Source organism: Plecotus auritus (assembly GCF_963455305.1).
Source record: "Plecotus auritus genome assembly, chromosome: 6".
Classification (NCBI taxonomy): domain Eukaryota; kingdom Metazoa; phylum Chordata; class Mammalia; order Chiroptera; family Vespertilionidae; genus Plecotus; species Plecotus auritus.
This window is the reverse complement of record NC_137773.1, coordinates 31734589-31762369: the sequence shown is the minus strand read 5'-3', so window position 1 is coordinate 31762369 and position 27781 is coordinate 31734589. Positions and strand designations below refer to the sequence as shown.

Sequence of the window (27781 nt, the reverse complement as noted above, 5' to 3'; positions counted from 1 at the left end):
ATTTGTTGAAAAGTCTTTCCTTTCCTCATTGAATAACCTCAATACCCTTGTAAAATATCATTTGACTATACAGTAGATGTGGATGCTTGTTTCTGGGCTCCTTTCTATTGTGTTGGTTTGTTTTTTCTCTATGCCAGTACCACAGTGTTCGGATTACTGTAGTTTTGCAGTAAGTTGATGCACCAAATTAGCATTTGAAGCTAATAATACTTTGTGCACTTAAATTCTATGGTTTAGCCCTAACCGGTTTGGCTCAGTGGATAGAGCGTCCGCCTGTGGACTCAAGGGTCCCAGGTTCGGTTCCGGTCAAGGGCATGTACCGTAGTTGTGGGCACATATCCAGTAGGGAGTGTGCAGGAGGCAGCTGATCGATGTTTCTCTCTCATCGATGTTTCTAACTCTCTATCCCTCTCCCTTCCTCTCTGTAAAAAATCAATAAAATATATTTTAAAAAAAGTTCTATGGTTTAGTTGTATGTACATGCTGTTAAAATAAAGCCCTTTAACTTTTCTATATTTTGATTGTGGAGGTGATTGCACAACTGTGAGTTTGTCAAAACTCAGAATAGTACATCAGAATGAATTTTACTGCATATAAAAGCTGAAAAAAATTAAGTTAAAAATTAAATTCATTCACAATGTATATTTTTTGCTAGTTTCTGTATCCTATATAATAAAAGCCTAATATGCACATTGTCCCCTTGACCAGGAGTTCGACCAGGGGCCGGGGCCAGCTGGCCAACTGCAGGAAGGTAGGCCCCAGCTGGTGGCGGCAGGCAGCTGGGGGTTGGGGGTGGGGCTGTGGGAAGGGAGGTCCCGGCTGGCAGCCAGCAGCCGCTAGGGACCCTACTTGTGCACGAATTTCGTGCACTGGGCCTCTAGTGTAGAATAAACAAACAGTGAAAGATGTGGAATCGTTTATCCTTTTTGCTTTCCCAGCCCAAATCATATTTTCCTCATGAATGATTGTGAAGCCATACCCTTAGAAGACTTAGAGGAATTTTGGTTATATTATACATGTTGGAGGCTTTAAGTTTTATTAGTACCTTCTGTTTTCTTTTAAGAAGTTAAACATATCAGGCATCTGGGAGAATCTCAGAGCATTAGTTCCGAAAATTTGCCAAGTGCTGGTGTGCTTGCTTGTGGACCTGGAAGGTGTTGCTTGTGTAGCTTGGTAGTCTGCTCAGCACCCCTACGTAGTGGCCACGGGTTGAGTGGGCTGAATATTTTGGGGAAATGGACAGTCTGGCTTGACTTGCCCTATGTCACTCTGTTTGCTCACTTGCAAGAGCACTATATTAAATTTATCCATTATTGCAAGTTCAAAGTGTGCAGAAATAACCACACTTCACAGAAAACTTCAATATTGCCCTTTCTCTGTTGGAGCCTCTAAATGTTCATTATTTTCTTCTTTAGTTTTTTTTATAACTATCAAACATTTCTTCTCCTTGTGCAAGCATGCCCCAACCCCATTTCTAATGGAGCTTGAAATTAACATGCATTTCTTTTTACTTTCTGATGGACTCATCTGTCAACCCCACTTTTTGATTGGGATTAATTTGTGCTTTTTCACTGGTTGCAAGTTTGGAGTAATGCACATAATGTAAATACAGTTTGAAAAGGCTCTTCAAGGGTTATTCTAAATATTTGTAACAAAGACTTGATCATATGGAACAATTATTATATGGGTAGTGTGATTTGATTTTTAAAATGTCTTGTTATCTGGTCCATGTTCCCATTATAGTAAAAGAAGAGAGGGAATTATAGAAGTTATAATTTTCCTCTGTGAGAATTTTTTTTAAGACACTGAGGGCTTTACAGAGAAAAGAACTTACCATTTGCATTAAAAATTTGTAATGAGCCTGGCTGGTAGTTGAGTGTTGACCCATGAACCAAGAGATTACTGGTTCGATTCTTGGTCAGGGCACATGCCCGGGTTTCAGGCTCAATCCCCAGGAATGGACATGTAGGAGGCAGTCAATTGATGTTTCTATCTCTCTCTACCTAAAAATCAATAAAACATATGAAAAAATTATTTTGTAATGAATAATTTAATCTAAGTGTTAAATACTATTATTCTTTAGTTGATAATTTGAAGGCTAGTTTTTTCCTGGATTGTTTTGACTATTCATTTCATTATATTCAGTTGTGGATTTCCCTCATTTTCTTGTTCTGAGATTTTTAATTATTAAATATTATAATACATAAAATAGATCATCAATTATATTTTGAAAATGTTTTATTGCTATGGTTTATTTTATTTTGCTAGTATTTGACATTATGAGTTGAAGGTGTGAATTTGAAGCCTGGTTAATTATCAAGTTACATAATCCTGTACTGGTTTATTAACCAGGTTAGACTGCAGACTGTTCTTGAAAGTGAAAGTGCTATCATAACTCAGAAAATGCATATATTTGTGGACCATTTCTAGTGACATGAAGGATAGGAGTTTTTGTTAATAGTCCATTTGCCTTGTGCAGCTTCGAAACCTTTCTTTTCAAGCAAAGATGCATTGTTACTATTCTTTCATGGTATATTGAATATTTCATAATGTTAAATATTTCAGTGTTAATCCAGACTCTTAATCATGGTTTGTGAAAAATGATAGTGCAGTGAATAAGGCAGAAGCTGAAAGGGTAAGTTATTACTGACAAGTCAGTATTCATGGAGATATTCTATTCCTGGGGAATCTCTAAATTGGCAAAGGTTTCTTACAATCAGCTGTTATTTTCTTGCTTCCTTGGACCTAGGGTCATCGTGTTCTCAGAAAAGCTGTGGACTGACTTTGAAGTGTATCTTTAGAAACCTGTCATTTTGCAGAGAAGTGCTAAGTAAAATGTGAGCTTGATAGCTTGGGAGGAGGGGGGAAAATCCAAAGAAGTGAAGGATGGCAACCCTTGAGAAAAATTTAAGCTTCTTTAGGGTCATTAAGACCAGTGAAAGATGTGATTTTTTTTTTTGGTATCTTTATTGAGTCAGAGTCTAAGGCAGTATTTAGTTTGCTATATCTCAACTGTCATGGGAAGGGTTCAATTAAATATTATACCTTTACTATTGTCCTGGTGCATGGATTTGTGCACATTGAAAGGAAATTAATTAGAAGGTGGCCATCGGGGTGGGACTGGGCGAGATGGGCTGGACACACCCTGGAACCAACCTCCCGTGGTCCCTCCATGTTGGAAGTCGCCCATTGTCTTCACTAGCAGAGAGGTGTGGACAAGGAACCCGGAAGGCTGGTCAACCTTGAAGCTCTGAAAGGTCAGAGCCAACCACCCACTGTCTAGTTGAGACAATGATAGCTAAAGCAACCTCCACCTTTTAATCTTATGTAAATCCTTGCTGATTGGCTATTACTGGAATTGCCTGCCTAGAGCTATGGGTGGATCCCATAGTCTTAATAAAAGGGATAGCTAGGCTGGAGCAAAGCGGAGTCCTTCCCCTTGAGTTGGGCTCCCGCCTGGCCCCAATATTTCCAAGTTAATATTTTCTAGTCTCTTTCATTTGTGTGCGGCCTCCTGCAGAGCCCGAACCCTGAACCACGCGGGACGTGAAAGGGGTTCACTACAAACTGGAGCCCAAACGTGGGACACTACACCTCCTCAGTGTCTGTGGAGTGAGCAGGGTCCCTCTGGCAGGTGGGGTCTCTCAGCCTGGCCTGTGGGGATTAGCCTGAAACCAGCTCTCCGACATCCCCCGAGGGGTCCCAGAGTGGGAGAGGGCACTCTGCAAATTTGCTGTTGTACAGGGTGTGGAACGCAGACGCAAGTGTGCAGTAAACCAGATTCGGGGCCGACAGTGCCCCAGCAACAACATAACCCATGACTGAAGGTGGAATCCTGTGGCCCTGTGAGAAATTGGTCTTTCTCCTCTCTGGTTTCAGGGTGCATCACCCGAGAAGCCCGAGAACCGCTGCTGCCAAGTCACTGTAGCTCAGCAGCTCCTGTGTTGAGCATCTACCCCTGGTGGTCAGTGTGCGCCATAGCGACTGGTTGGATGGGCGGAGGGTCACTTAACATATTAGCTTTTTATATATATACTAGAGGCCAAGTGCATGAAATTCCTGCACGGGGGGAGTGTCCCTCAGCCCAGCCTGCACCCTCTCCAATCTGGGACCCCTTGAGGGATGTCCGACTGCCCGTTTTGGCCCGATCCTACTGGTAGGATTGGGCCTAAACGGGCAGTCGGACATCCCTCTCACAATCCAGGACTGCTGACTCCCAACTGCTCGCCTGCCGCCTGCCTGATTGCCCCTAACCGCTTCTGCCTGCCAGCCTGATCACCCCCTAACCACTCCCCTGCCAGCCTGATAGATGCCTAACTGCTCCCCTGCCAGCCTGTTTGCCCCTAACTGCCCTCCCCTGCAGGCCTAGTCACCCCTAACTGCCCTCCCCTGCAGGCCTGGTCCCCCCCAACTGCTCTCCCCTGCAGGCTTGGGTCCCTCCCAACTGCCCTTCCCTGCAGGCCCGGTCACCCCCCAACTTCCCTCCTCTGCCAGCTTGGTCACCCCTAACTGCGCTCCCCTGCAGGCTTGATCGCCCCCAATTGCCCTCCCCTGCTGGCCATTTTGTGGTGGCCATCTTGTGTCCACATGGGGGCAGGATCTCTGACCACAATGGGGGCAGCCATCTTGTGTGTTGGAGTGATGGTCAATCTGCATATTACTCTTTTATTAGATAGAATAGAGGTCTGGTGCATGGGTGGGGGCCAGCTGGTTTGTCCTGAAGGGTGTCCTGGATCAGGGTGGGGGTTCCCTTGGGGCGTGGGGTGGCCTGGGCGAGAGGCCTGTGGTGGTTTGCAGGCTTCCCCCCCCCCCCCCCCCCCCCGTGACCCAAGCAGAGGCCCTGGTATCTGGGATTTATTTATCTTCTACAATTGAAACTTTGTAGCCTGGAGCAGAGCCAAGCCTTCTGCTCGCTCTGTGGCGGCAGCTATTTCTGTTGGGATTTATTTATCTTCTATAATTGAAACTTTGTAGCCTTAAGTGGAGGCCAAGGCAGGCCAGGGCTGCAGAAGCTTGGCTTCCTCCATTTCCGGGGGCAACCCTAGCCTCCTGCTCGCTCCAGCTCCATGGTTGGGATTTATTTATCTTCTATCACTGAAACTTTGTAGCATTGAGTGGAGGCCTGGGCCGGCAAGGGCAGGCGGAAAGCTCGGCTTCCTCCATTGCTGGGGAAACCCAAGCCTCCCTCCTGCTCTCTGTGGCTGCAGCCATCTTGGTTGGGTTTATTTGCATATTTGCTCCTGATTGGCTTGTGGGCGTGGCTTGTGGCCGTAGCGGAGGTACAGTCAATTTGCATATTACTCTTTTATTAGATAGAATATATATATATGTGTACATATATATATACATATATATTTATATATTTTAAGTCTGCATTTCAAAGCAGGTGTTGGGGGAGATATTAATGTGGGAGTCACCCATTGCTAATAGCCTCAAGGAGTTTACAAATGAATGGGATTAGCCTTAGTAATATCACTGTTAGGCAAAAATTAGCAATCTATACCCATTTTTACTAATCTATAATAAGAAACATTTCTTATTTCTTCATGCTAGATGAAACCTAAAATAGTTGAGCCAATTTAGTTAATAATGTATAAAATGTTATTAGATGAAAGTTACCATGCTTAAAAAAGCCATGGTCCCTATGCTTAAAGAGCTTTCAGTTTCTTGGGAGATAGATACACTAATATAGTGCTCTGTGGCAAGTGCTGTAATAGACAGGAGATGCTTGTAAAATACTGGGGGGAACTCAGAAAAGAGTGAACAGAAGCAGAGGACATTTGTGTAAGTCTTGAAGGAAGGTGGAAAAGTCTGGAAGGGTGTTTTGAGCAGAGGAAAGGACTTGCTTGTACAGAGCTCTGGAGACATGCACATGCACTGGAGAAGAGTTTTATGGAGTGGAGGCAGGTGATGAGGCTGATACGCTAGTGAGGATCATGTTTGTTCGCAGGAGTTTTGGCTTCATCTTGTCTGTGGAAGGAGATTATTAGGGCTGTTAGGAGAAGACTCCTAGGTAGTCTAAACCAGGACCTAGGCCAGAGCCCTGAGAACAGGAAGGGTCAGTAGAGTGAGATATTTACTGAGGTGCAGAGGAGGTGGAGGGAAGAGGAGGAAAAGGGGGTTCTAGAGTCTCTTTCTAAGGGACCTGGTTTGGTGGAGCTTTGGTCAGTGAAGATGGGGAAGGCCACAGGGGAATAGATTGGAAAGAAGATGCTTGGTTTGGGGCCTTTGGAATTTTGAGGAACTCAACTCTGCAGTTGTGTGTGTGAACTTTAGATTGGGGAAATGCCACAATGGTTTGGAACGCACTTGCTGGCTGCTTTTAGACTTCACTATGGTAACTGTAAGAGGTGGGGTTTGTTCCATTTTTGAGTGGTGGTAGTGGTGATGTTCAGGATTCCTTAGGTCAGTGGTCGGCAAACTCATTAGTCAACAGAGCCAAATATCAACAGTACAACGATTGAAATTTCTTTTGAGAGCCAAATTTTTTAAACTTCTTCTAACGCCACTTCTTCAAAATAGACTCGCCCAGGCTGTGGTATTTTGTGGAAGAGCCACACTCAAGGGGCCAAAGAGCCGCATGTGGCTCGCGAGCCACAGTTTGCCAACCACTGCCTTAGGTAACTAGTATAAACAGAATACTAATAAGTAAGAATAGAATGGTCCAAAGTATTTTTAAATTAAGAAAGATGAAATGCAAATCTCTTAACTTCTTTGCTTATCTTTCAGCCTTATCTTCTGCCATCTCTTCATCATCTTTTTTTCACTCACATTTGTGTTTCTTGGAAGGTGTCAAAGTTCTCTAGTGTTATTGCCCCTTTGCAGAACCTGAAACAGCTGCCCCCTAATTCCATCTGTACATTGGATCCTGAGTGAGGATTTGCTGGCTAGTTGGGAATTCTCTCCTGGGCACTGCCCTTGTGCACTAATGGAGCAATTTATAACTTCATACTTTCTGTTGTGTTGTAACTATTTTCCTGTCTAGGCTGTGAGCATTTTTTCCCCAACTTAAAGAAAAAATCTTTAAATGTACAGAACAGTTGAAAGAATAATACAATGAACACTTAATTTATCAAGTCATCTAGATTAACCAATTATTAACATTTTCAAATTTGCACAATTCCTCTATATAAACATTTTTTTCTGAGGCATTTGACTGTAGATATCAGGGTACTTCACCTTTAAGTTCTTCAGTATGTAATGCCTAGGAATAACATTATTTAGTTCCTTTTAAGGAGTGGTCTAAGAACCAATGTCAGCTTTCCCTGGGCACTTGTGAGAAATGCAGACTTTTCCTACCCTAGACCTACTGAATCAGAATATGCCTTTTAACAAGATTTCCAAAAGTATTGCTTTCATGCACAGTCTATATTCATATAAATTCCACCAGTTGTCCCAGTGATGCCCTTTATAGTTGTTTTTTTTTTTTTAAATACAGGAATCAGTAAAAGATCACATACTGCATTTAGTTGTCCTGTTTCTTTAGTTTTGACTTTTAGCCTTCCCCCTCCCCCTCCCCCTCCCCCCCCCAAATACACTGACACTTTTGGAGAGTTTAGTCTAGTTTATATAGATGTCCTGCCTTTGAATTTGTCTAATTTCTATGTTTGGCAGGAATACTACCTATGTGAAGATGACTCTTTCTCAGGGTATTGCAGTTGTTGTCAGGTTGTACCACTGGTGGTGATGCTAAGTTTAAACACTGTTTAAGTGGCATCTGCCAGATTTCTCCATTGTAAAAGCACCTGGTTATTTTTGTACTTAATCATTAATTGCTGTGATGATCTGGTAGGGGTTTCTAATTAGTCTTTGTGTCCCTAGCACCTAACAGGATCCTGGGACATGATAATTGGATAATTGGTCAGTTATTTATGAAGTAATGAATGACAAAATAGGTTATCAAAGGTATATATTCTACAATACAATTCTTAGTTTTCTCAGTCTGGTTAACTTCCAAGATTCTAGTCAAGTGCAGGCATCTTTTCTCCTGGCTCTCCAAGAAAACTATAGTCCTCTTCTTCCTGTGGGCTTTTCCTCAGCTATGTTAAAGTTTCTCTGCCTTGTAGTCCCATTGTTCTACAATACAACCTCTCTTTCCTTTTGTCTCTCTTTCTTTTGTGCCTCCAGTCCAGATGCTGGTTTCATCTTTTATTTTTCTTTTTAGAACAGAAGCATCCAGTTTCTTATGGAAACAGAGACCTCCTGTGTATCCATAATCAGTTGTCTGTTAGGAGGGTTTACTGTAGCTTTCTGTTAAACACTTCCATTGTTAGTCGTCTAAATCATAAGAGGTGAAAGCTAAGTAAATAACATAGATATCCAGTTCTTAATGCAAATAGTCACTTCAGTAACTCTGGAGGGCCCCTCCCCCCCCCCCCCCCCTTGATCTCACCTCTTCTTGTTCTATGCTCCAGCCACATTGTTTTTCCCCTCCCTAAGTCCTGGGAGATGCTGCCTTCTTTTTTACTTCTGCCTGCAATGCTCTTCCCTCTAGATACCCACTTGACTGCCTCTTCCTTGACTTTCAAATGTTATCAAGACAGAAAGGCCCTTGAAGGACCCTACATAATTTCATTACCATTACCCTGCTTAAAAATTTTTTTCTTAGCACGGATACCTGTCTTATTTATACCTGTCTTATTTATGTTTTTAGCCTTGTTCTGTGCTATCTGGAATAGTGCCTATATGGAGAAGGCACTCAAATATTTGATGATTGAGTGGCTAAATGGTTGACAGTTTTTAAAGGTTTACATTTTGCCTTTTGCTTAGTGTTTTTGATAATTATTGTGTCCCCATTGCCTCAAGAAAATAAAGAACAAAATGAGAGTGATTAAATATTTTATTATGATTAAAAATAATTACATTTAAAAATAATTATAATCATAATCTTTAAAAATAATAAAGATCTAACCAAGTGTCATTTTTCTTATAGATTTGTATAACTGGAAGGAGAGTGACAACTTCTGTGTGCCATATAAGTGCCTAATATAAAACGTGTTTGTATATGATGGGTTGGCCACATACAAATGATGGCTTTTTTAATTCAGTCACTCTGCAGTAAATGGGAAACATTTTACTACTCTATGTGTTGTTATTTTTTTAAAAAACAATTTGTCTTTATTGTTTTAACTGAATTTATTGGGGTGACACTGGTTTGCAAAATCAAACAGATTTTAAGTATACAACTCAATGAAACATCATCTATACACTGTATCATGTGCCCATTGCCCCAAACAGTCTCTTTCCATCTCCATTTTCTTCCCTTTGTCTACCCCCCCCCCCATCTTTCCCTCTGGCTAGTCCCATACTGTGGTCTGTGTTATGTATGAATGTTTTTGGTTAATTCCTTCACCTTCTTTCATCCAGCCCCCTAAGGTCCCCCTCCCCTCTGACAGCTGTCAGTCTATTCCATGTATCCATGAGTCTGTATTTTGTGTGTCAGTTTATTTTGTTAGAGTCCACATGTAAGTGAGATCATATAGCATTTATATTTTCTGACTAGCATATTTCACTTAGCATAATAATCTCCAGGTCCATCCATGTTGTTGCAAAGGGTAGGATTTCCTTCTTTTTTATGGCCGTATAGTATTTCATTATCTAAATGTACCATATCTTTTTTTAACCACTCATTTACTGATGGACATTTGAGCTGTTTTCCAGATCTTAGCTATTGTAAACAACGCTGCAATGAACTTAGTGGTACATATATTCTCTTGAATTAGTGTTTTGGATTTCTTTAGATATATTCTCAGAAATGGGACTGATGGGTCATCAAGCAGTTCCATATTTAATTTTTTTGAGAAAACTCCATACTCTTTTCCATAGCAGCTACACCAGTCTTCATTCCCACCCACAGTGCACATTCTCTACATCCTCACCAGCACATGTTGTTTGTTGATTTATTGATGGTAGCCATTCTGGCAGATGTAAGGTAATATCTCATGGTTTTAATTTGCATCTCTCTGATGATTAGTGATGTAAAGCATTTTTTCATATGTCTGTTGCCATTTGTCTATTCAGGTCCTTTGCCCATTTTTAAATTGGATTGTTTGTCTCCTGGTGTTGAGTTGTACAAGTTCTTTATACATGCTGGAAATTTACCCCTTTTTTTAGATTATCATTGATAAATATGTTGTCCCATTCAGTGGATTCCCTTTTCATTTTGTTGATGGTTCTTTTGCTGTACAGAAGCTTTTTAGTTTGATGTAGTCCCATTTGTTTATTTTTTCCTTTTGTTTCCCTGGCCTGAGGGGATATATTGGCAAAAATATTGCTATAAGAGTTGTCTGAGATTTTATATTTTTTATTTTTATTTTTTAAAAATAAATCTTTATTGTTCAGATTATTACAGTTGTTCCTCTTTTCCTCCCCCCCATAGCTCCCCTCAACCCTGTTCCCACCCCACCCTCTACCATTACTGCCCCCCCCCCCCCCCGCACTGTCCTCATCCATAGGTGTACGATTTTTGTCCAGTCTCTTCCTGCACCGCCCACACCCCTTTCCCGCTGAGAATTGTCAGTCCACTCCCTTTCTATGCCCCAGATTCTATTATATTCACCAATTTATTCATCAGATTTTTTATTCACTTGATTTTTAGATTCACTTGTTGATAGATATGTATTTGTTGTCACTTTGTTCATAATTTTTATCTTTACCTTTTTCTTCTTCCTCTTCTTAAAGAAGATCCTTCAGCATTTCATATAATACTGGTTTGGTGATGATGAACTCCTTTAGCTTTTTCTTATCTGTGAAGCTCTTTATCTGACCTTCAATTCTAAATGATAGCTTTGCTGGGTAGAGTAATCTTGGTTGTAGGTTCTTGCTATTCATCACTTTGAATATTTCTTGCCACTCCCTTCTGGCCTGCATAGTTTCTGTTGAGAAATCAGCTGACAGTCGTATGGGTACTCCCTTGTAGGTAACTGTTTTTCTCTTGCTGCTTTTAATATTCTCTCTTTAACTTTTGCCCTTGGCATTTTAATTATGATGTGTCTTGGTGTGGTCCTCTTTGGATTCCTTTTGTTTGGGGTTCTGTGCGCTTCCTGGACTTGTAAGTCTATTTCTTTAACCAGGTTGGGGAACTTTTCTGTCATTATTTCTTCAAATAGTTTTTCAATATCTTGCTCTCTCTCTTCTTCTGGCACTCCCATAATTCTGTAGTTGGTACACTTGAAGTTGTCCCAGAGGCTCCTTACACTATCTTCATATTTTTGGATTCTTTTTTCTTTTTGCTTTTCTGGTTGGGTGTTTTTTGCTTGTTCATATTTCAGATCATTGACTTGATTCTTGGGATCCTCTAGTCTGCTGTTGGATCTCTGTATATTCTTTATTTCAGTCAGTGCATGCTTAATTTCTAGTTGGTCCTTTTTCATATCCTTGAGCATCTCACTAAATTTCTCAGAGGTCTAGAAGATTCTTGAGTAGTGGTTTTGAACTCTATATCCAGTCATTTGCTTTCCTCCATTTCTTTCATTTGTGATCTTGTTTCTTTGTCTCCACATTTTGGCTGCTTCCCTGAGTTGATAGATTGGCTTTGTGTGCTAGGTGTCCTATAGGGCCCAGTGGCTCAGCCTCCCCAGTTACCTGAGGTGGACACTCTTGGTGCACCCCTTTGTGGGCTCTGTGCATAATCTTATTGTATTTAAGCCTTAATTGCTGTTGGTATCACTGGGAGGAATTGATCTCCAGGCCAATTGGCTGTGAGGATCAGTTGTGTCTATTATGGGAGAACTTCTGTGCTAGAGACACCCTTATGGGGCAAGACTTGCCTCAGTGGGGCTTTGGCACTCACTGAGTCTGCCCCCCAAGTGTGTCTCTTATGAACGAGAAGAGTTGTAATCTGGATGGTCCTACTCTGACCCCTGGTTACACTGGCTCTTGGATCTCCAAGGAGATGCAAAGTCAGATACTGCCTGAGGCCACCCAGCAGGAGCTACAGAGAGATCTGCAGATTCCTCCTCTTTGTTTGGGGTTTGGAGGTGCCCAGATGAGGCCCACCTGTGAAGCAATGCAAGCTGCTGTCCAGCTTCGGGCCTTCTTTTGGAGGCTCTGGGGCTCTCTGACCCAGCTGCAGTATGTTAGGTTTTAGATTGCAAAAAGGCCAGGCCATTCCTATGCAAAAGCCTCTGTGCACAGGTTGGGTGGGGCAGGGTCTCAGGGAATCACCGGATGGAGCAAACAGCAATGGCTGACTGTCAGCCCTGCCCCAAAGAGGTCCCCGGGTCTCTGTGACCTGTGGCACTTTGCAGGAACAATAATCACTGCAAGCACCTCTGAGAGAAAGCCGCCCTTGTGTTCTGGCCCAATGCCAGACAGTCCAGTTTCTTCCCGTATGAGTCTGGGTCCCCAGAGTCTTGCCCGGAACTGGAGTTCAGAGCAGTCGGCAGCTTGTATCTCCCTCCCAATTGAAAAAGACAACAGTGTACTCAGTTGCCAGCTCCTTTCTGCGCATGCCTCCGCACCTCCTCCCAGTCTCTGTGCTTTTCTCTTTCCTTCTAGTTGTATAAATTCCACTCAGCCAGCTTTCCTGTGGTTCTGGATGATATCCGTTTTGTCTTTTAGTTGTAGTTTTGAAGTGGTTGTGTGAGGCAGCAAGTTCAGCTGTTTACCTATGCCGCCATCTTGGTTCCTCTGAGATTTTACATTTTAAATGTAAATGAACATTTAAAGTCTTTGAAGTAGGTATGTAGTTCTTTTGCACTAACGAGGCAGTTTGCCAATGATCAGCTTCCCTAGTTCTGATGGAGCTGTGCTTTTATTTTCTGCTTGCTTCTTCATTTCTCTGTCATAAAGATTGCTGGTCAAACTCCTGCATCTCTGCCCCTTTCTGAATTTATAGTGAACTTTTGCTTTATATCAGGGATTGCTGTTTATAAGGTAATTAAGACTGAATACAGTTTAACTTTTTATTTAATTCCACTAAGCATGATTTCTCCTGTAAAAACCTAAGGTTGTTGTAATTCATTAAGGTTGGCTAGCTTTAGTAGGTTTTGTAATAGATCTTGTGAAGGAGTGCTCTGTAAGTTAATTGGAAAACTTAGAAACTGCCAAGAGTTTGAAACTTATTTGTTTAGCTACTCTAAACAATATCGTTAATTATAGAGAAGCAGAAGCTATGACTAAGATTAAGGCAGGAGCTTTGTCTTGATAGGCTTGTAAATATTTTAAAATCAGGTTGCATAAATTCAGTTAAACCAATACGGTGTCTATTCTGCATAAAACACCTATTGCCAGCAAGTTAAGGGATATAAAGAAACATAAGCATAGTTATCCTCCTTAAACTTAACATCTAGCTAGGAAGACCACAGGCAAAACCTGGGGAAAATTACCCTCAATATAACAATATAGAGGCTATGGAGAGATAATATAAATGAAAGGAATACTAGAATTTCAGGGCTGGAAGGGCTTAGAGCTTGGAACTCAATCCCTTTCATTTTATAGATGAAAAAACTGAGGACCCAGAGAAGTGAAGTGATTGCCCAAGATCAGATAATAAGTTAATGGCAAAGCTGGTACCAGAAGCCATGTTCTTTCCAGAGAACATACTCTCATTAGATTTTAAATACTCTACTACTTTTTGGAATCCTTTTAGGGTTGGGGTCACCAAAAGCATAACTGGGCTCTGTAGTTTAATAATGTTCAGTATCATTCTTGGCAGGGCCTTTGATTAAAGATGCCATACAAGGCAGTCTACTTCCATGATGGTAATTGAAAGACTTGAAAACACACTGAATTGGTTTCCAGTTTTCAAGTGTCAGTATATTTCAAGTGTCTCGATGTTAGTGAGTGATTGAGTCCTTTGCCTTAACACCTTTAGTGGGAGCCTGCATCTGTTGAATTTTTATGGGGGAGGCTGGAGACTTCTCAGAGATATTAATTACTTAAGGGAATGTGGAGTTCTGGAATGTAGAAATGGAAGGGATTTTAGGGGAGAATCTTGTTCAGCAGTTGCAAAGTATTGACAAACAGGGCACCTTTGCTTGTCGCACACAATGGTAAAATTTTTTGGACCTGGTTGCTAATGTTAAAGTTGGAAGATTTCACATAAAAATCTGCATCTCTTGAAAAATTGGATGACTTTCTAACCCTAGATCAGTAGTCGGCAAACTGCGGCTCGCGAGCCACATGCGGCTCGCAAGCCGCGGTTTGCCACTCCGTTGACTAATGAGTTTGCCGACCACTGACCTAGACTCTTGATTCCAATAATTACAGGCTGTTGTTGTTCCTTGTTATTAAGACCCTAGGGCAGTGGTCGGCAAACTCATTAGTCAACAGAGCAGCAAACCGCGGCTTGGCTCGTGAGCCGCAGTTTGCCGACCATTGCCCTAGATCCGTGGTCGGCAGACTGCGGCTCGCGAGCCACATGCGGCTCTTTGGCCCCTTGAATGTGGCTCTTACACAAAATACCATGGCCTGGGCGAGTCTATTTTTGAAGAAGTGGCGTTAGAAAAAGTTTAAGTTTAAAAAATTTGGCTCTCAAAAGAAATTTCAATCGTTGTACTGTTGATATTTGGCTCTGTTGACTAATGAGTTTGCCGACCACTGCACTAGATCTACATCATATAGATTGTTTAGAGCTGATGGGCAGCTGGTCATGTTTTCCTAATTAACCAGTCCTAGCCCCTCCTAATAGTCTCCCCAGAGTCAGATGTCATTGGCAATTCATTATTGTGCTTACACTTTGCCTTTGTTAGAGTTAAGAAAGTGAAATTATTTTGTACCCCAAAGTATCAAAATTTGGAAAATAGAAGACCAAGAAGGCTTTTTAAAAATGAGAACCTTTGAATTATCAACATCTGTACAAATCTTTTTATTGGTTTCAGAGAGGAAGGGAGAGGGAGAGAGAGATAGGAACATCAGTGATGAGAGAGAATCATTGATTGGTTGCCTCCTGCACCCCCCAATACACACACAGGGGATTGAGCCCGCAATCTGGGCATGTACCCTGACCGGGAATCAAACAAGCGACTTCTTTGGTGCATAAGGTTGATGCTCAACCACTGAGCCATGCCGGCCCGGCTGTCCAAATCTTTTTCATCTTCACTGGAGGTTATTTTTCTCCATTGATTTCTAGAAAGAGTGGAAGGTAGGGAGGAGCGGGGAGAGAGAGAAAGAGAGAGAGAAACATTGATGTGAGAGATGATATACATTTAAAAAATATATTTAAAGAATATTTTTATTGATTTCAGAGAAGAAGGGATATAGAGGGAGATAGAAACATCAATGATGAGAGAGAATCATCGATTGACTGCCTCCTGCATGCCCCCTACTGGGGATTGAGCCCGCAACCCAGGCATGTGCCCTTGACCAGAATCAAACCCGGGACCCTTCAGTCCGCAGGCCAATGCTCTATCCACTGAGCCTTCCGCAAGTGCCCCTACCAGGGCTCTGGAACTTGGTACCGAGGTACTTGCCCGTCACTGGGAATCAAACCCACGACTCTTCCGTTTACAGGCTTATGCTCTAACCACTGAGAAAAACCGGCCAGGACTGTACAAAACTTTAGGGGAGTCTTGTTCTTTCTCTAAGACAGTGGTTGGCAAACCACGCCTCGTGAGTCACATGCTGCTCGCGAGCCACGGTTTGCCGCTCTGTTGACTAATGAGTTTGCCAACCACTGCTCTAAGTATCAGAAGCCTTTTCCCCTGATGGGGCTGGCCCATTCTTTGCAGGCTCACCTTGGGCAGCTTCCTCCCTCTTTCCTCCTCCTTCCAGGTATCTCCAAACAGCTTTCCTTCTCCTCCACAGCTTCCCTAAGCATGAGACCCTATTTCTCAGACCAGAATGCTCATCTTGGTTCTCAGTTTTTTTATTTTTTAAAAATAAGTTTATTGATTTTTAGAGAGGCCGGGGAGGGAGAGTGAGGAACATCATGAGAGATAAACATAGATCAGCTGCCTCCTGCATGCCCCCTACTGGAGCTTGAGCCCGAAACCTGGGCATGTGCGCTCAACAGAACCGGCAAACCTCTTAGTGCATGGGATGACTCTCAACAACTGCGCCACACTGGCCGGGTTTGGTTCTCAGTTTTGCTTATGTAGGAAAAGGGCTTGAGCTTCAGTTCTAAAGCAATAGGAATGCGTGTGTATGCTGCTTGATTTGCTGGTTTTCAAAAGGTACAAAGTCCTCAGACCTAGGGCTTTGCCCCAAGCTGGGGTTTAGCTAACTACTGTCCTTCCCTGGGCTCCTGCTTTTGAAGAAGGCTTTTTATTTCAAGAAGAAAAAAAAAAAAAAAAGGAAGATTGTATTTCTTTGGGAATGCGAATTATTTGCTGTACTTGTTTAAGAATTAAAACAAATGTGACCACATGACTACTTCAGCTGGCTTCATTTATTTCTTGGCTCTCCTTCTACAACCCTTGAGGAGTTTTCTGTTATATTTGTGTTGATGCAGTGACTGTGGAATGCTAGGATACAGGAGTGCAGAATCCATGGGATAAATCATTTTTTCTAAAATGTATTATCTGTGACATTTGATGACATTTGCTTGAACTGTTATTAGCCCTTTAGCAATCCAGAGCACTCCATCTTCTAAAGTTTACTGATTTGGGCTCATCAGATTAGTGGACAAATAACCTTTAAAAACCAAAGTATAGGCCTGACATATCAGTGTAGAGAGCGTATTTGCCCACTTGAAATGAAACAAATTCCCTGGAAACTGGCATTCTGTATTACCAGATTAAGCAAATCCAAAATCTAAATTCTTTTTGGCACTCCATCTCCTATGATTCTAGAATTTTTTGATGCTTAGATAAGTCTTGGTGAAATGTTAAATGATACCTGTGCTGATATTTTCAGCAACATCTAATGGGGTCCACCTATTCATTGTCACTCAGGCATACATTTATGGCAGATGATATACATTTAAAAAATATATTTAAAAAATATTTTTATTGATTTCAGAGAGGACGGGATAGAGGGAGATAGAAACATCAATGATGAGAGAGAATCATCAATTGACTGCCTCCTGCATGCCCCCTACTGGGGATTGAGCCCACAACCCAGGCATGTGCCCTTGACCGGAATCAAACCCGGGACCCTTCAGTCCGCAGGCCATTGCTCTATCCACTGAGCAACACCAGCTAGGGCTATACAGATATTTTTATATTAACGTTGTTAAGAGTGGACTAGTCACAGACATGTGCTTTTCTATCTTGTCCTAGTCATCATTTTATACTTTTTTTTTTCTGGTCATCATTTAAATAAAGATTTTAACATTAATTAAAATGAAATAAAATTAAAAAATCAGTTCCTTAGCCACACTAGCCACATTTCAAGATAATCTCTCTCTTCTCTTCCTCTGTTCTCCTCCTTTTACCTTCTTCACTTTCCCTTTCCTCTCTTATTCCTCCTCCCTTCTCCTCTCCTCCTATCCCTTTCATTCTCTCCATCCCTTCTCCCTTCCTGTCCCCTTTTTTCCCATTTCCCTCCTTTCCTTGTCCTTCTCCTCCTGTCCTTCCTCTGTCACTCCCTTCTCTCTTCATCTAACTTTCTGTCCCACTTTCCATTTCTCTCTTCCAGATGTCCGACTTCCTTCCGGACAAAGCCATGGTGGTGGGGGCTGTGGCAGAGGCAGCTAGGGGCGATCAGGCTGGCAGGGGAGGGCAGTTGGGCGTGAGATCAGGCTGGCAGGGGAAGGCAGTTGGGGGCGAGATCAGGCCGGCAGGGAAGGGCAGTTGGGGGGTGATCAGGCAGGCAGGGGCAGTTAGGGGCGATCAGGCAGGCAGACGAGCGGTTAGGAGCCAGTAGTACCGGATTGCGAGAGGGATTTCCGACTGTGGGATTGGGCCTAAAGTGGCAATTGGACATCTCCCGAGGGGTCCTGCATTGGAGAGAGTGCAGGCTGGGCTGAGGGACCCCCCCCCCCGTACCATTCACGAATTTTGTGCACCGGGCCTTTAGTCCTATATAATAAAAGGGTAATATGCAAATAGACCGTACGGCAGAACAACCGAACAACCAATCAAAGTGTAATATGCTAATGATATGCTAAGGCTGCTAAACCGCTCACTGTGACGTGTACTGACAACCAGAGGGGTCCCTCAGCCTGGCCTGCACCCTTTCGCAATCTGGGACACCTCAGGGGATGTCAGAGAGCTGGTTTCAGCCCAATCCTGCAGACCACTCCCCTAGGGAGGGTGCCAGACGCAGGGCTCATGGCTGGCGAGCACTGCAAGCCTCTCCTGATTGGGACTGATTGGGCGTGATCCCATGGTGGGCACAGTGGGGCCAGGATGAGGGGGAGCAGCAAGCGGTGTTGGACTGCGGGTTTCGGCCTGATCCCTGCAGGCTACTCAGAGGGACCCCACCCATGCATGAATTCGTGCACCGGGCCTCTAGTTTAGATAATGTACTATAGCCCTGGCCAATGTGGCTAAATTGGTTGAACATTGTCCCCTACACCAGAAGAAGGTAGGTAGTGGGTTCGATTCCCATTCTGGGCACATGCCCAGGTTTGGGGTTTGATCCCTGTTTGGGGAACATATAGGAGGCAACTGATAGATGTTTTTCAAAATAAGAATCTTTTGTATTAGGGTTCATTCACTTTAGCTTTTTATCCTACTTCTAAGTCGGCATGAAAAAACTGAAAGAAATACTTTGGTGCCAGAGAAGCCCAAAGGGAAAAGCTCTATATGTTTGGTAATACCTTCTTATAGTACCCCTAATGTTTGTAAACTCGAAATCTTAAAAGGTCGTAAGAGTTATTGGGTCCTCATGTACAGGCTAGTAAGAATTTTTTCCATCTTGTGGTGACTGTAGCTTTCCTGATACAAAAGTCCTTAAGTAGGAGATTTGTTACATATTTCATGTTTGTGTTGGTGTTTGTCTGACATTTACTTTTTGTTTCTCTTTTAGAAATGACTGCTGTTCACACAGGCAACATAAACTTCAAATGGGACCCCAAAAGTCTAGAGATCAGGACTCTGGCTGTTGAAAGACTGTTGGAGCCTCTTGTTACACAGGTAAGCATCTGAAAACAAATACATACATAGTTGTAACATGGTTCCATAGCAGTAACAAACATAGAACAAAGTTATTTAGTTCAAAGGTTTAATTTGAGCGTTTGAGCGTTAGGTTGATGGTGCTTAGATTATTTGGCTCCTCTAATCTATAATAATCTATAATAGTAAAAGTATAATATACAAATTGACTGAACGGCCGAACAGTGCAACGACTGTCCGGATGACCTTCTAGACGAAGCTGTGGCTGCGAAGCAGCGGCTGAGGCGGCTGGAGCTGCGAAGGCCTACCCTTGCACGAATTTCATGCATCGGGCCTCTAGTAATGAAATATTGATGTATGGAATCATTTAACCCTTTAGAAACAACCTTTTAGTTGCTGCTGCTTTCTTTATTCTTAATGGCAACAGTATGGGCTGGTGCTATGTAGTGCAACTTTCCAAATATTTGCACTTTGCAGTCATTTTCTTGGCATCACTATTTTCTTGGAACATATATCCAAGAAGGATGGGCTGTGGAATCTTGACTGTTAACACCTGTTTATCACCTTTCATTGTCTATTAGCAGGTAATTTAATTTGAGGGTGTAGTTTTGGTATGCTCTGTTACAAATACAAATATAATGGGGTGGCATTTCATTAACTGTTAGCAACTAGGTATGCACTTTTAGTGTTCTGGCACAGTTGACTAGTGTGAGTGAGAGAGAGAGAGCACACGCGTGCGAGAGAGAGCTAGATAGTCAAAATGTAGTGGCATGTGCTATCTTTTTTAAAAATTCCATTTCAACTGATAAATATAAACTAGTATATGTATATACACATGTGTGTTGCACATATATAATTTTTAAAATATGTAGGAGTGTGTGGTAAGACTCGGGTATATTTACTTTCTTGGAGCCCATCTACTATAACTCTCAGTAAGTCTTTTGTGTGACAGATTAATAACAAATCTTCAGTCATCTTCAACCTACAGATTTTCTAGTATTACTAGAGGCCAGGTGAACGAAATTCGTGCACTGGAGGGGCGGGGGGGGAATGTACCTCAGCCAAGCCTGCACCCTCTCCAATCTGGGACCCCTCGGGGGATGTCCGACTGCCGGTTTAGGCCCGATCCCTGTCACAATGTGGGACTGCTGGCTCCCAACTGCTTGCCTGCCTGCCTGATTGGCCCCTAACTGCTTCTGCCTGCCAGCCTGATCACCCCCTAACTACTCCCCTGCCAGCTTGATTGATGCCTAACTGCTCCCCTGCCGGCCCAATTGCTCCCAACTGCCCTCCCCTGCCAGCCTGATCGCCCCCAGCTGCCCTCCCCTGCTGGCCAGGTCGCCCTAAATGCCCTCCCCTGCAGGCCTGGTTGCCCCCAACTGTCCTTCCTCCCCTGCAGGCCCAGTCGCCCCTAAGTACCCTCTCCTGCCAGCCTGGCCGCCCCTAACTGCCCTCCCCTGTAGGCCTGGTCGCCCCTAACTGCCCTCCCCTGCCGGCCCGGTCGCCCCCAATTGCCCTCCCCTGTAGGCCTGGTCCCCCCAACTGCCCTTTCTCCCCTGTAGGCCTGGTCACCTCTAACTGCCCTCCCCTGCTTGCCTGATCGCCCACAACTGCCCTCCCCTGCCGCCCATCTTGTGCGAGGGTGTGATGGTCAATTTGCATATTACCTCTTTATTATATAGGATTATTATATAGGATATGTATTTATGATGGTTACTGTTCTTGGACTCAAAACACCATTGTGATAGGCTACTTTGGGCAGTTGTTCCTTTCTTTCTTAAGGGTCTTCACTAATTAATTGCTGATATTTGTGTGAAGAAACTGTAAAAAGATTTCAGAAGTAAGTTATCTTAAAACATTTTGCACAGGTTGAAAATGGGAAAACTGTGACTTTCAGATAAAACTAAATTTATTGTTGACCTCTTTCTGGAACTCTTTTTTAAAAAAATTTGAATTTGTTGAGGTGACATTTGTTAATAAGACTATACAAGTTTCAGGTATACAGTTCTATAATACATCATCTGTATATTGTATTGTGTGTTCATCACCCTAAGTTAAGTTTCTTTTCATCACCATTTATCCCCCTTACACCCTAATCTACTCCTCTTGACCCCCTGCAACTTCTTAATGACACAAGAGTAGAGATTTCTAACTTGTTTCTAGTCAGTTTTTAATTCATAAGATAACGAAAAATCTAATATTCACATTTGAGGAATTAAAATATTATATTTTCTATCTTCTACATGAGAACTAAATTATTTGAGAAACTAAATAGAGTATCATTGCTGTATACTTTAAACATGGAGAGAGTTGTATGTTATTTTTTAATGCTGATGAAATGTCATAAATATGATACTTGTTATGAATAATTTATTTTTGCTATTTTTAAAGATGTTAGTCTTTCTGTTATTATTATTTTAATTGACTGTAGTTTAATTTTTAAAAATGAAACTTTTAGGTTACGACTCTGGTAAACACCAATAGTAAGGGGCCCTCTAATAAAAAGAGAGGTCGTTCTAAGAAGGCCCATGTTTTGGCTGCATCTGTTGAACAAGCAACTGAGAATTTCTTGGAGAAAGGGGATAAAATTGCAAAGGAGAGTCAGTTTCTCAAGGAGGAGCTTGTGGCTGCTGTAGAAGATGTTCGAAAACAAGGTAGGTTAATATTGCTTTTTATATATAAAGGGACAGTCCTTTTTAGAAAATTAATCCTGGAAGGTGACTTTTTGTGGTCAATATTTTCATTCTTATGTTTGCCAGTTGCTCTAATTAATCATATTCAATAATTGGAGATACATTAAGTTTTGTTGGCTTAAATTTTAATCAGGAGAGATAGTAACAAAGGAACAAATTTTTTTGGAGAATTTGAATTCACTTCTCATGGGTGTTCCAAGTAAAAGTTGAGTCTTAGAAATGTTGTCAATTTGATAAAAAATAAATGGCACAGAAGTTTACATGTCATCCTATGCAGTATCTCTTTTTAGTTCATGCTGAAGACATAGGGGTGATAAAATGTAAAAATGTCCAACAATTCTGGAACTACCATAGATATTGCCCCATTCTGTCAGACTGGTATGTAACATTAGTCACACATATTTGTGCTGGTTTGAAATAAACTGAATCTGGGTTTAAAAAAAATCATATTTTGGGGAACTTAGAACTAATAGAAGGTGAAATTATAACCCACAAGTTACCTACCAGTAATTAACTATTAGAAAAGCTGTCATCACTGTGATGTTACAAATGATGAGAGGACTTTAAATGTGAAAGATTAACTTCTTGTGATCTGTAGTTCTGTAAATTTGTGTTCCAGCAGGGGACTTCATCAAAGACCTAGCTTCCTGTAGGGCTGTTGGATATCAACTAAGGTGAACTGAATCCCTACTCGATGCAGGTGCTTTATTGGCCTTTGTGAGCACCTCATTGGATCTCTGATGGCTCTCAGCAATGTGCATGCATTGTCCATTGGAGTCTTAATGTCAGATTCATCCCTGTGTCAGTACCCCAAAAGGGACAATGCATTAAATGGGCGATGCTATCTTTAGTTGTTCTGAATTGGTGGACTAAATATTTTTCTCAGTTTTCAGGCTGAAGGTAAGTATTTCTCATACTGCAAATGATGAGATTATTTAAATTCCATAATACTAGCTAATTGGATATATTAGTTTCCCAGGGCTGCAATCCTATATAATAAAAGCGTAGTATGCAAATTGTCCCCTTGACCGGGAGGTCATCTGGGAGTTTGACTAGGGGGCGGGGCCAGCTGGAGGAAGGGAGGGAGGCCCTGGCCGGCAGCTGCTAGGGACCATACCAGTGCACGAATTTCGTGCACTGGGCCTTTGGTCTCTATAATAAAAGCCTAAGCGACCGTTATGGCTGAATGACCAGAAGAACCTGTTGCTATGATGCGCATTGACCACCATGGGGCAGATGCTCAATGCAGAAGCTGCCCCCTCGTGGTCAGTGCGCTCCCACAGGGAGAGTGCCGCTCAGCCAGAAGCTGGGCTCATGGCTGGTGAGCGCACAGTGGTAGTGGCGGGAGCCTCTCCTGTCTCCGTGACAGCGCTAAGGAGCAGCAAGCCAAGTGGTAAGGAGCATGAGCAGGTGGGCAGTAAGGAGCAAGGGGTCCCGGACTGCGAGAGGGCACAGGCCGGGCTGAGGGACTCGCCCCCCTCCCCTCCAGTGCACAAATTTTGTGCACTAGGCCTCTAGTAACATATAAGTTACTACAAACTTGATGGCATAGAACAACAGAAATTTATTCTCTCACATATCTGTTGGCCAGATATATGAAATCAATGTGTCAGGGTTGACTATTTCTTGGGGACTCAGAGGAAGAATCTTCCCATTCATTTTCCTAGCTTCTCGTGGTTCTTGGCATCTTTGGTGTTCCTTGGCTTATATACACATTGCTTCAGTCTCTGCCTTCGTTGCCACATGGCATTCTTCCTGTGTGTCATGTTCAAAGTTCCCTGGATAAGAACATCAGTCATTGAATTAGGGTTCACACTAATCTAGTATAACCTCATTTTAATTTGATTGTATCTGCATAGACCCTATTTCCAAATAAGTCCACTTTCACAGCTTCCAGGTGGACACAAATTTTGTGGGACGCAATTCAATCCAGTAGAGTGGGTTTTGAATTAATTTGTCTTAAAGCAGTTTAATTGTCTGGTTCAAAATAATTTTTGAGCTTTTTGTTGAGAAGCTCAGTATGGCTTTTACTTCATTATTCTCTGTGTGAAAGTTTTACTCCCCAGGCCTTCTTGCCTCTTGTAATGAAACTTACAGTAATGTTAACAGATGAATTTGGCCAAGTGTTCATTGAGTCTAGTGACTAAGATATTTATTTTCAAACTACATTTAATTGTAGCAGGCAACTTTTCCACTCTGTTAGTATTCCTTGGTTCAGAAGATTCTCTGATGCAAATCTGTAGCAATCATGGTAACAATACATGTACTCCCTTCCCCCAGTTTTCAATGCATATCTAAATTATTTTTTGTTTATTTGTTATTTTTGTTTATATCTAAGGTAATCTTGTGCAGAAATAATCAATGTAAGATGAGGTCATACTGAATATTTTTTCCATTGATTTTTAGAGAGAGTGGAAGCTAGATTTTTTCCAGTTTTTTTTTTAAGTTTTACAGTTTTATATTTTACATTTAAGCCTGTAACTTATTTTGAGTTAAATTTTGGGTAATGTGAGGTTTAGGTCAAGTTCTTTATTCCCCCTCAGTGGACATCCAGTTATTCCGGTACTCTTTGTTGAAAAGACTATCTTTTCTCCATTGAATTGCTTAACACACTTGTTAATAATCAGTCAGCTGTACCTGTGTGGGATTATTTCTGGGTTCTCTTTTTGTTTCATTGATCTCTGTGTTTTCCCTCTGCCAGTACCATACAATCTTTATTGCTGTAGCTATGTGAGTGTTAGAATTGGATAGAGTGATTCTACTTACATATTCTTTTTTTCTAAATTGTTTTAGCTATTCTAGTTCTTTTGATTTTACATATGAATTTTATTTGTTTTGTTTTGTTTTTTAAATATATTTTATTGATTTTTTACAGAGAGGAAGGAAGAGGGATAGATAGTCAGAAACATCGATGAGAGAGAAACATCGATCAGTTGCCTCTTGCACACCTCCTACTGGGGATGTGCCCGCAACCAAGTTACATGCCCTTGACCGGAATCGAACCTGGGACCTTTCAGTCCGCAGGCTGACGCTCTATCCACTGAGCCAAACCGGTTTTGGCGATTTTACATATGAATTTTAGATAATTTTCTGTACATCTACAAAAACTGATTTTGATAGGAATTACATTAAATTTGTAATCAATTTGCAGAGAATTGACATTTTTACTATAGTGTGTTTTCCAATTCATGAATAAAGTATGTTTCTATCTGTTTAGATCGTCTTTGATTTAATTGATCAATGTTTAACATACAGGGTGGGGCAAAACTAGATTTACAGTTTTATATGAAACACAGTTTATTCTTTTTTATTATTTATTAACCAGTCGCCCAGTGCACGAAATTCGTGCACCGGGGGGGGGCTCCCTAGCACCAGCCTGTGCCCTCTTGCAACCCAGAACCCCTCAGGGGATGTCCGACTGCCAGTTTAGGCCCAAACCCGCAGAGATCCCTGTGGGATTGGGCCTAAACCGGCAATCGGACATCCCTTTCGCAATCTAGGACCGCTGGCTCCTAACCACTAACCTCCCTGCTGCCTGATCACCCTAACTGCCTCTGCCTGCCTGCCTGATTGCCCCTAACTGCCACTGCCTGCCTGCCTGATAACCCCTCACTGCCTTCCCCTGCTGGCCTGATGTCACCCCCAACTGCCTCTGCCTGCCTGATCACCCTTAAATGCCCTCCCCTGCTGGCCTGATCTCGCCCCCAACGGCCCTCCCCTGCCGGCCTGATCTCACCCCCAATGGCCCTCCCCTGCTGGCCTGATCTTGCCCCCAACGGCCCTCCCCTGCTGGCCTGATATTGCCCCCAACTGCCCTCCCCTGCCGGCCTGGTTGCCCCCAACTGCCCTCCCCTGCCAGCCTGATCACCCCTAACAGCCTCTGCCTCGGCCCCCACCACAATGGCTTTGTCCGGAAGGAAGTCGGATGTCTGGAAGATGGCCGGTTGACCCAGTCTAATTAGCATATTACCTTTTTAGTAGTATAGATAGATTATATAGGATGGATAGGATTGCTTAAATGGGGGGGGGGGTGGTGAGCCTTTTTCATCAGGAGGAGATGCTCTTGGCAGACAAAAATACATAATTCCTATATCTGGACTGATAGCCAGCCATATGCACTATACTGCCAAACTGGTCATTAAAAAAATTGAACTGTTTTCTTACACTTTACAACAAACAGCTGTTGCCCTTAAAACCCCTCCTCAGCCCCTATCTTAGGTTCTGCCTTCCCAGTTCACCCAGATTAGGTTCTGATTGGTTGGTTTCTATGCCAGTCAGTGTCAAAAGCTCCGCCTCCTAGGCAGCCATTGGCTCCTCACAGTTCACCCAGATTTGGTTCCGACTGGTTGGTTTCTATGCCAGTCAGCATCTCCGGACCTATCAACAGGCCTGATCAGAGAGGCGGGGCTGATCAGCAGCCCCAGTGGAGGCCTAAGAGAAAGAGAGGCGTGGCTACTGGCCAGGCCTGGAGCAAAAGAGGGAGGTAAATGCTGATCAACAGGTGCCATGGAGGCTGCGGATCAGACTCTGCTTCTCTCTTCCCCAGGCCTCTCTCCGGGCCTGATCCACAACCCCCTTGCAGTCAGTGCTGGGTCGCTACGGCAACCCAGCACTGACTTCTGGTTGGTCAAGCCTTCAGTCATTTTGGATTTTATGGACCCTGGGTTTCTATATATTAGGATTATTGTATTATTTTCTGTATGAACAACTGTAAACCTACTTTTGCCCCACCCTGTATAAGTCCTCTACATGTTTTCTTAAATTTATACTATTTTATTTTTGAATCATTATAAATAGTATTATATATATTTAGTTTTGTATTCCCTTTCAAGTCCTTGGCTACATGCATTTGCATTTTACTCTAGTTTTAACTCTAGCATTGATATTTTTTTATTATTTTCTTTTAAAAAATTTAACATGAATTTCAGGCATTTTAAAGTGATTTAGTATAACCGTGGAATTTATAATCTTTAAAATTATACACTTTCTATTGCATCATTGCTCTATTATTAGACTTAAATGTTTTTATGTTTTAGATATAAATTATTAATGCTGTAGTGAGTGAATACCATGTATATATAGTGCTATACTTCCTTTAAAAAAATCTACAAGGTATGTTTCTAGGAGTAGGAATATAGGGCAGAATCTCTTTCATAAATTAAAGTAAATTCATTTACAAGACAGTGCACAAATCAGTGTACAGTTTGAAGTTTTACATATATGTATACGTGTATAATTACCATTCACAAAATTTCTTTAAAAATTAGGTTTTAGGGCATTTTAAATGTATTAGTAAATTGGACGGAGAAACCAAGATGGCGGCATAGGTAAACAACTAAACTGCTGCCTCACACAACAATTTTAAAACTACAACTAAAAGACAAAATGGACATCATCCAGAACCACAGGAAGGCTGGCTGAGTGGAAATTCTACAACTAGAAGGAAAGAGAAAAGCACACTGAGACTCAGAGGAGCTGCATGAGGCAGAGGTACTGAGACGCGCACGTGGAAAGGACTGGCAACTGAGTTCGTGGCTGGCTTTCTCAAGTGGGAGAGAGACAAAAGCTCCCGACTGCGCTGAACTCGAGTTGCGGGCGAGACTCTGGGGACCCAGACTCATACAGGGTGAAACTGGACTGTCAGGAAAGAGGAAAGCACACTGAGACTCAGAGGAACTGCGGAAGGCAGAGGTACCGAGGTGCGCGTGCGGAGAGGGCGGGCAACTGAGTATGCGGCTGGTTTTCTCAAGCGGGAGGGAGACAAAAGCTCCCGACTGCACTGAACTCCAGTTCCAGGCGAGACTCTGGGGACCCAGACTCATTCGGGGAGAAACTGGACTGTCTGGCAGCGGGTGGAACTTGAGGGCGGCTTTCTCTCAGAGGTGCTTGCAGTGATTACCACGGGACACTGAGACACAGGGGCCTATTAGGGCAGGGCTGACGGGAAACCAATGCTGTCTGCTCCACCTTGAGACTCTGCCCCATCCAAGCTGAACACAGAAGCTCTTGCAAGTCCTCTCTCATAAGGGTGTCTCCAGCACAGAAGTTTTCCCAGCGTAGACACAGCTGATCCTCACAGCCAATTGGCCTGGAGGTCTATTCCTCCCAGTGATACCAACAACGATCAAGGCTTAACTACAACAAGAC

The 27781-nt window shown here is 42.6% G+C and overlaps 2 protein-coding genes across 4 annotated transcripts in view; one reads left to right on the top strand and one right to left on the bottom strand.

Annotated features, from left to right (window-relative positions):
- Positions 1 to 27781, top strand: part of CTNNA1 (catenin alpha 1) — a 198832-nt gene that overhangs the window by 17843 nt on the left and 153208 nt on the right. For all 3 annotated transcript variants that reach the window (XM_080672996.1, XM_080672997.1, XM_080672998.1), the window contains exons 2-3: positions 18856 to 18962; positions 21400 to 21595. In XM_080672996.1, the coding sequence (XP_080529122.1) occupies positions 18858 to 18962; positions 21400 to 21595 (301 nt within the window). In that variant the 5' untranslated portion in view covers positions 18856 to 18857. The remainder of the gene's footprint in view (positions 1 to 18855; positions 18963 to 21399; positions 21596 to 27781) is intronic.
- The window catches only part of LRRTM2 (leucine rich repeat transmembrane neuronal 2), an 88970-nt gene continuing 76138 nt past the window's right edge, over positions 14950 to 27781 (bottom strand). Inside the window, exon 4 of the mRNA XM_080673004.1 lies at positions 14950 to 15069. The gene's annotated coding sequence lies outside the window, so the exon portion shown is untranslated. The remainder of the gene's footprint in view (positions 15070 to 27781) is intronic.